The 9,639-nt window shown below is 38.6% G+C and overlaps 1 protein-coding gene across 1 annotated transcript; it reads right to left on the bottom strand.

The window, feature by feature from the left end:
- Positions 1-2,776: 2,776 nt before the first annotated feature.
- NME8 (NME/NM23 family member 8) lies at positions 2,777-9,237 on the bottom strand (the record flags this gene model as incomplete). Its single annotated transcript, XM_009708997.1, is given in 7 exon segments — positions 2,777-3,020; positions 3,601-3,745; positions 4,792-4,943; positions 5,702-5,809; positions 6,502-6,646; positions 7,589-7,767; positions 9,083-9,237. Coding segments are annotated over 7 exon segments (1,128 nt in total), but the record flags the coding sequence as incomplete, so codon positions are not given.
- Positions 9,238-9,639: the final 402 nt, after the last annotated feature.

Genomic DNA, 9,639 nt, shown 5'->3' with positions numbered 1-9,639 from the left:
GAACCGCCAGATATTTTCTAAATAAATGGTCATGAAAGTCTTTTGATCTGGCATTTAGATATGAGATAAAAGGACAAAGTCAGGCTTTCTGTAAGATTTGTAGGCAGAGGAGTTGTGTAAATTTAATTGCAAGAAGATTTTCTTCTGTGAGACACAATGGAGTTTATGTTGGAACACATTCCTCCTGCCTCTATAAATGCAAATGCTTGCTGATCCCATCACAAGTGCTCAAATTCTTAAAAATTACATCCATGTCTATGTCACAGTAATGTAAAATTCAAAGAAGAGTGGGCGGCAGTTGAAATTATGTGTACAATACCTAAATGTTGACTTAAATTTTTAAAAAGACAAAGTAATCTCTTAAAATATTGACAGTACTTCAGTTACCACACTTTTGAATGCATGGTATTTTGGTAATTCTACAAAGTCTGCATCTCAAAGATATAAAACCTTCACGAGTTTGATGCGCTTCACCAGCTGATTGAAACTGTTATTTTTATTATTTTGAAATGTGTCTCCTAAATTGCTCCTTTCCAAAGCTGCTAAAACACATTAAGAACATATTTAGGAGAAGAAAATAAGCACTAATAAATTAAATGTTCCTACATTTCTAATTTGGGTTTGGATACTTATGCAACATGAAGAAAAACTGTCATAGATCTATGCATACTATTTCAATGTAATCTATTGGATCGTTTTAACCGAGCACAAAACAGGGATCGTAACTGACACACATGAATATATGAACCCAAATAAATGGAATCCTTCAACATCTAATAGTTAAACCAAACTGACAAAAATGCTATACAGTGATATAATGGAGGATGAAGAATGATGGTTAAACAAGCAATAACTCAGTATATAAAATTATATCACACTTAAACAGGCAGAGCTACTGTACCCTTACAGCCAACTGAAATTTCCAAGACCAGTGCAATAAACGATCCGCAGTGTTCAAGCCCTGTGTATGATACCTACCAAGCTATTCGATTGTGAACTTCCATCAGAAGTTTCATGAACTCTTAATGAGACATAACCACGTTTTGCCGTTTTCAGCATTTCTGTTCCTGTCAAAAAATAATCCCATCCAAACTTTCTACATTTTGTTTGCCCCATTGGTAGAGAAGCCGTTAACTCTAGCAAAGATCTTGGGAAATGAGCTGAATTGATGCATCTGAAATTGCCCTACTCAGGCCTTTTCTGAGACTGCTTCTTGGTATAAAGTACAACGTGCCAGCACCCAAAAGACCCAGACTGCCTAAATATTGCCAGGAAGAACAGTTTTAATGGGTTTTTGAAGTTAAAAATAAGCCAAAGAACATACAGTGATTGTGAATTATGCTTCTCGGAACTCACCTCACCGAGGCAAGGTACAAATTCTGCCCTAACCACCACTTCCTACAGGCGAGCTAGCCTCAAGTCGAGTTTATGGCAGTAGAGCAGCTGTAGGTGAAAATGGGCCATCAGGAGAACGCCCAGTCCAACTTCTGCTGGAGGAATGTCTATAATAACAAATACCCCATCACAGCAGAAATATTTGTCAGGAAGCTCTTTAAAACAGCTATTTGTGTTAAATACAATAGGAACAATAAAGAAAGTGTGAGAAAGACTTCATTCTTTCTGGACTTCGCACTTCTAGTCAATGCTGTAAGTAAATTGCTTTAATTGAATGCCACTCTTTAGTATCTCAGCCTTCGACAGACTTGGACAGCAAAAGTGAGAATGTATCAGCTGCAGAAGAATATTTGTGTTCTTCACGAAGGCCAGCTGAGCCAGACAGAGAGGATACAAATTCACTAGTTTGGCAAGGAGGTATATGTCAAGAATAGCTGTTTTGTAAGAGCTGACTTTATATATTACTTCATCTGACATATTTGAATTGAGTAAATGATCCGGAAAGGACCTTCTAGTTTGTTTTCCTACCTGTGACAGTAATCGTTAGAAGATGTTTAGTGAAAGGATAAATAAACAGTGCAAGTGTTTTTAAGGGCCTTGAGGGAACCAATGGGCCTCAACAGCCCTGAGCAGTCTCACCTGGGATACACACCCACACCGTTGGCCAACGGACCCTGGAGCCCTGTTTGATCCTTGCCTGAGCTGCGTTGCAGGAATACCTGTCTCTGGCTCTCTCGCCTGTTGTTCTTGACTGGACCCTTGAATGGGTCCTGGACCTGGTTCATTACTGACTTTGTCTGGGATTGTTGGTGGACGTGGCTACCCAGTTCTGGTTGGGGGCTGTGCCCCACCGGCGAGGGCACAGCCTGTGCTGCCGTGCGCTTGGCTCCTGGCTCTTTCTCCCATCCCATCTGGAGCATTCCCACGCTTGCTGCTGCTCCCTGCCAGCGTTGTAGCAGTGCCTCCACTGCCTTTCAGCATTTCTCCTTTGTAGGCTGCCTGAACCGGAGGACTCGATCCACGTTGCAGCAGATGTGTCATTAATAATGTTTTAATGACCTCCCTTGACCCTGTTTTTTTAAGGTTATTTATATACAAAACACCTTAGTCTCTTGGGACTATTGGAAAGGCATAGATCTGTTAAAGGGATAAAAGAAAAACCATCGACTAAGCGTGCATAAAGAAATCATTACTAAAATCAAACTTCTAGCAGGTATTACTTGTTATATTGATATGCTTCGCAATATGGCAAAGCTGGTAACAAAAAAAAGGGCTGTTAAAAAAAAAAGGAAGGAGTGTGAAAGAAAATATGTGTGTATATATAGTCTTAAATATAGGTGGTTGGGTAGACAAATGCATCTGATGACACAAATGTCATTTTTCAGAGATTGATCTTAATTGTTGAATCTATATCAATCTCCCCAAATACGCACTGAATGCTTTTCAGTGCATGTTCTCTATCAGATGATCCATGAACAGCATTAGACAAAATATCTTGTGCAAACTGAGCTCAGATTGATTCAGGAGAGGTTTCTTTTGCCACTTCTGGATCGGTTGGACCCATTAGTTGCCTCCAGTCTTCCACAGCATTTTCCTTTGTTAAGATCATTATCACCGATGGGCCCCTGTAAAATCAATATAAGGAAGCTCTTACACTCTCCTGAGATGCAGACTTAGCGGTGACTCCAGAGGTACCATGAAGGGTTAAGATAAGCATTATTCTCTTTGAATATTGTTAAACTGTTTAAATTCTAAAAGTTGTTGTTGAGTGTTTTGTTTAAGACAATATCCTGTATTTGAAAGCCAAAAAGATTATGATGATCAGCTATTTGGATTTGGACTTTTTGTCCTAAAAAGGTTCTCACCCAGTAATTTCTGAAGCAAGACAACACATGGTTTTACCAACAGCTATGCTAACAATATTATGAGGAAGATATTTGTCCTACATGGGAAGAACAAGTATTCCTTCATAAATTAGTTCTTTTTTTGATAAAAAGTTCCAAAATAATAGTCATTATCTGTGAGTTTGGAAATCATCCTTTTAAAGGAAGAGCAGTCCATGCTAGAAGCCAAGAAACTTGCCAGAAAGAGTGACAGAGTGTAAAATCCTTAGCCCACTTTGGGTATAGCATGTTTTGTTGGCACCGTAAATTCAAGGTTTGATGTATACTTACATATCTCAGTATTGTACAACGAGACACTTACTCAGTCAGACAGGTCACTAACTGTTCAAAAAAGGGTTTTCCTTTGTGATCCTTATAAAACTGTGCAGCCATTTCACGAGATAAAGCTGCTTCTTTAATCTTTGAGATGGTAAATCCAGCATCTTAAACTTTTTGCATAATGTCATCTAGGAGAATAACAAGCAAACTCGTTCTTGGTGGAAATAGTTCAGATGCAAAAAAATTTTTAAAAGTTTAGATGCAAAAAAACACCCAAACTTTAAAAATTTCAGAAAATAATAAATGCTTTTTTTAAAAAAAAAGAAAAAAAAGACACCAATACCTATCAAAATTCTACTTACAATGTCAATCAATCATGGACAATATGACAAACACTTCCACAGTCCTCTATAATGTACAGAAACCGTTGTCAATGCCCTAATCCATCTCTGTGCCGGTGACAAACCCGGACTGTTACAAGCTGTACCGGTAGCATTCCCTGCTGTTTCTCACACTGGACAGAGGTGGGCTGTAGTTGTAACGCTCTATCACACACCCGCTGGTCTGCTAAAACCACTCTGGCTTGCTACAAGAGGGGAAGAAGGACTCACAAAAGCCAACGATGAATTAACGTTAGAAAGACTACTGAAATTTGTTAGGGCAGAAAAGCAGGATGCCAAGAAGAGGTTCTGGATATAGGGTTTAAAAAAAGTGGCAGCAAAAATCCTTAAGGTAAGATGCCGAATTGTACACGGTGTTCTTTTCACTTTGACTTTTCCTCCTCATTCCCTTTGTCTAATGGCAATTTAGACCAAGGATGGGAATGCATCTAACTGAGCAATGACCCCTTTTGAGTCAGTAGAGATACCTGTCTGAAGTAAGCAACATGGAGTTGGAAAGCCTTTCTCTCCTTTGACTCAGAAGGATGCTGGGCAGCTAGTTTGCACAAGTACCCGGCTTTTAAACGGTTTAACTTAGCTAAGAGCTCTCTCACTTCAATTCACCACCATTCTTGTGAAGAAAGAGCTACAGGCAGCTTAAGCAAAGGAAATGTCACCTTTGAGACCTCAATATGAATTATGCAAGCTCCGTAAAAGCATTTCTCTGCACGGAAAAAATATTTTAGAGAATAAAAAGAACACAAGTAACGTGATTTACTGCAGTGTACATTGCTAATATTTTGTAGAAATTACATCAGCAGACGTAGCCCATGCTTTCTAGATCACTTACTTACCTTTATGCTGCTTAGCAGCAGCAGGTTTGATGAATGCCAAAGTGTGCTCCTGAGGGAAGAAGAGCCGTAATTCCTTCTGAGCAGCATCAGGTGTGGAGCTACCATGCAGCTGATCAATAGGTATGTTGTTGACTGCATACTTTGCACGTAAACTGCAAGTCATTAGAAGACTGAAGTTACTTAAAGGAGTAGCCATTTTGAGCTTTAACTACGACTAGCCTTAACCCAGTGAATATAAATTAATGTTGATTAGGTGACTTAAGTGCTTGATGATCTCTCTGTAGGAGTAGGAAGCTTTCATTGTCTACAAAAAGAACAATCAGCTTTTTTATTAGCTACCTGAAATATGAACATCTTGTTGTATTTCCAAGGTAATGCCAGTTCGTTCTTAATGAAACAGCACTTTGGTCAACAACAGGTAAGATGATACCACAGCAGTTTCTTAGAACAATATGGTAAGCAGGTAAAATGAAAATGTCTATTTATAAAATGTGTAGGAGAAACTTAGTCACAAATAAAATATTCTACTGATGCAAAGTTTTCATTAAGCTGAGAAAATAAGCATCTGTTCTAAAAATAATAGTGCTATTTCAAGAAAAAAAAAAAGTAAGAATGAGATATTACCAATATTTTTTCTCTGACTCGGGAGGTCTCCTTTCACTTCAATACTCTTTTTTTAAACTCAGCTTTTCATTATGTTTAGCAGCCATTATTTCTCCAAAAAATGCTATAGTTTCTATGTGTAATACAACACTTCTTCCAAGAAAAGCCTAACAAACGGCAGACATATGTATCAGTTCCCAGATGATGGCACTGTAGTTACACCAGTTGGGACGTGGTATTCGTTGAGATAAGGAATGTGACAGTAAACTGGGAGCTGTGGGTGATGTTTTACTATTGTAAGTACTACCTGTTCAGGTTTTCCTTCTTAGCTTCTTCAACAGTCTTTGGGCCTAATAAATCTGTCCAGTGTGCTGTATCATTTTCTCGTGTTAAAGCAAGTACAAGAGTTGGGCCACTGTAAAATGGGAAAACTGGCATTAAAAAAAATTAAACTCCCTGTAATTTGTAAAAGTAATTTGATTATCTATAGTCCAGGCTAGGAAAACGAGCCCTAGTATTGGAGGATTTTAAAACTGATCTCTGTTTAAGCAGCTACAGTCTGATAAAACCTTATGGGGCTTTAACTTTGAAATTTAAATTAATGTTTTTGAATGTTACTACAACAGCAAGAATGTTATAGGATTGGGTTATGTCTTTATTATTAGACATAAAAATGCTGATCAGCTCCGAAGTTTTTGTCCCAGTTGTATCCCAACTTCATATGAAGGCAATATCCAAACATGATTTATTTTTCCTCCCCAAGGAACCCAGCACACAGCCTGGACGGAGATTTCAGAGCTCTCCTACAGACAGCCTAAATGCTGCCTTCCAGAGCAGAGCTCGACTGATTCCAGATCAATGGAACTGGCCCCTGACTTCAACATCATACATACAGAGGTATGGAGTAGCTAGTAATTTTAAAACACCTCATTTATTTTTCTGCTATACTTGGGAATTATCTCATTATCTGCAGTTGTCTGTTTTGCATTTTACTAAACTCTCAGATACATGGGTATCTTGTAGCCATGTATTATTCAGGCCAATTACTCATTGTGGAATTTTCAGTCTTATTTATAGATCCAAATTCTTATTTTTCATTCAACATACCTGGTCATTTGCTCAAGAAGGACTGCGAAGTAGTCTTGATTTTCATGCTCTTTGTAAAATTCACGTGTTTGTTCTTCAGATAGGACTATTTCTTTCTACATTGCTATTTTGAAGCCATCGTCCTTTATTCTTTGCATGATAGAATCTGTTTAATGTATTGAAATAATGCTAAATCGTCATCCGTTCATTAACTTACACACTTGTGAAGAAATGACATGGACTTTCCAATCACAATGTTAAATTTCTACAGGTGAATTAATTTCCTGACTGAAGAAAACTAATTTAAAGCACCTGCTAGAGGGCTTCAGTAGTTGCCTGGACACTCAGAAAGCTGTTGCTCACCTTAAGGCATCCTCTCACTTCAGGAACCTTAGTAGGAATTCCTGACTGAGAAATATGATACGTGTCACTATCACCAAAAGAAGGTTGAAGGATTTTGAACAGGAGAGGTCAAAATTGTAGTCTTTCGGATCTCTGTGTATAGGTTATTTCGAGTACAGAGATTCTCAAGTTAGAAATACAAATGCTATCTGGGAAGAGATGCAAATGTATGCCTGAGAAGAAAAGTAAACTTGTTTGGATGGAGCTTCATGCTAAGGGAGTAAATTTTTTTTAATTTAATCTGTAAAAACATTGTCTGTATAGGCTGCCCTTGTGCAGTGCTGTCTTACGTAGCATAGAACAGCCTGGGTCAGATCTTGTAAACCTTGCCATTGATCTACCTTGGACCTGCCATTCAAGAATAGTATGAGCTGCTGTGTTTTGGTGGGAAGTATGATCCCCTGTACTATACTTGAAAATGCTAGCTTCTCTGAGAGTTCTTCTAGAAAAGTTCTGTCCACGTATACAGTCGAAAGACATTCTTGGAAAATCAACTGAAGGAACAAAATAGCATTGACACTTACATTCTCAATATATCAAAAATGTAAACCGTGTAACTTTTTTCCTGACAAAGATTACTGTCAACTTAATGCTGAGGAGACAATGTAACCTAAGAACATTTTGTTAATAGAGTTAGAATTTTTAAAATTCAAAATATGACACTTTTTATATACCCTGGATAGAAAATGTAGCTATTAACACTTACTTCGTCTTTCCTTTAAGAGAAAAGGTCTAATTAAGGCCAAAGTATTTTCAACTTTTTGGTCTGTCTTCTTTATATCAAAATTTGGGAAAAAGAAGGCAAGTTGTCTGCTGGCATCTTCTACGCTGTCTTGCACATCACATATATCTAATATACTCCCAGTTTCCACGGTTCCTTCCAACCTAACAGTAAACAAAGTCATAAAGTATTTAAGTCACTGCACGCATTGAGTTAACAGTTGACTTCTCGAAGATGTACATTCTTAAAGTTTAGTGAAATGTAAGAATAGAATACCAAACTAAGTTTTTATTAAATTCAGATTTGTGACTCAAGTAATGTTTCTGAGAAGAGAATTTATTAATCTTCTCAAAAAGTGCCCTGTCATGTGCTATGAAAGAGAAATCTCAGCCATGTGGCTTTTCTAATTCCCCTGTAGCTTATTCAAAATAGTGTCTCTGTTTCACTAGGCAGAATTACTACTGACAAGTGCATGGTGTATAAGGAATGATCAGTAAAAGGATTGTGCTTAATTTGTGTACAGCATGATCATAAAAACGATAGCACTACAGAATTGTCTTCAACAGAGGTACTTCTCGTTGTTACTTGCCTGTATTTCTAAGGTTTATTTAGCTATGTAAATACAGTCCCTCTTGGCCACTTACAGAAAATGCAATATTCCCCTGTTGTACTAAATTAATGCAGAAAGGGATACAGCAAGCATCAACAAAAATATCAGTTATTATGACAAGTTCTTTTTTGAAACAAAGTATTTAAATTCATGTTTCTTTAAGTAAATCTCTTGTCTACATATAAAACTTGATCCAATATTTGAATTTTTGTGAACACTGTCTTCACTGTCTAATACTGTGTATGCAACTATCATCCTCTGCAAATACTTGGCACGGGAGAAAACTAGACTAGGATACCATGGCTGTGAACATGTAATCCTTACAATGTTTTTATGCATCTTTTATGAATTGAGGAGGGGGGAACAAAACTCCAAACCCTCCCAGTTGTTTGCTGGTTTTTACGGAGCGGTCCCAGAGAGCACAGCATGCTTCAGGTGTCCCCTACTCTCCTTTGGGCCACATCTACAGCTTCCCGGCACACACAGGAGTAAAGGTGGGCAAGAATGCAGCCCCCGGCAGGCCATGCTGGTGGTCCCTTTGGGTGACCTAGTATGAAGGGGAAATGTGTGGACTACAACCACTTTGAAGCGTAGCGCTGTTCCCGTTGCTCTAACAACTCATTCAAGGGTCGTTCAGAAACAGCAAGGGATCAGTGCCCTTTGCTTGCCATCTTCACCGAGGAAGCACGGAGTTTCTATGTTCCCACAGGAGCTGCGATTGCATCTCTGGTGGTGGCCCTGTGAAGGACCAGGTGAAGAACTCTGCCTGCACCCCATGCACGTGAGCATCTGTAAGAATGTGCCGTGGTTTATGATGTGCTCCGTATACCGTAACTGAGTCACATACACACATTTGCACTGGTAGTTACCTGTCTGGCTTAGCCTCAGGCTCACCAGGCACGCTCCCACTCGACTCGTGTAGCTCTTTCCAGTGAGGAATAGCATCAGTTGCTTCTTTTTTCGTGATTACCAAAATGTGGCATGGTCCACTCATCACGAATTGAACAAAATCGCCAAAATCAGACTAAAAAACATAATTTTTTCCCTATGAATTGCAGGAACTCTGAGTTCATCATCAGAAATGAGACAACCATGCTTTCCATAGTGACCCATAATTCCTGTTCTAAACTGGCGTTCACATACCTCTTGGGTCTCGTGCTGTGCGTCCTTCTTTTTATTTTTCTGATCGTCAATGTTTCAGTGAGGAATTAGGTCTACATGTTACTGTCTAGTAATTGCTGGGTAAAGCTATATACCTGGGTGGGGTAGGAAGGAAGGGAAATTAAATAGTAAGGGTCTTGAATGGGGAAAAATAATTTCTCTGTTTTTTCATCTCTAACCTCCTCCTTTCTAGATATTTGATCACATTGTACTAGTGTGAATTTATTTGGGAAATAACAGTCAATGACTGTTTCTTCTCTTGGTC

This window comes from Cariama cristata, unplaced genomic scaffold (genome assembly GCF_000690535.1).
Source record: "Cariama cristata isolate BGI_N322 unplaced genomic scaffold, ASM69053v1 scaffold16281, whole genome shotgun sequence".
Lineage (NCBI taxonomy): Eukaryota > Metazoa > Chordata > Aves > Cariamiformes > Cariamidae > Cariama > Cariama cristata.
This window is presented reverse-complemented; position numbering and strand designations above follow the sequence as displayed.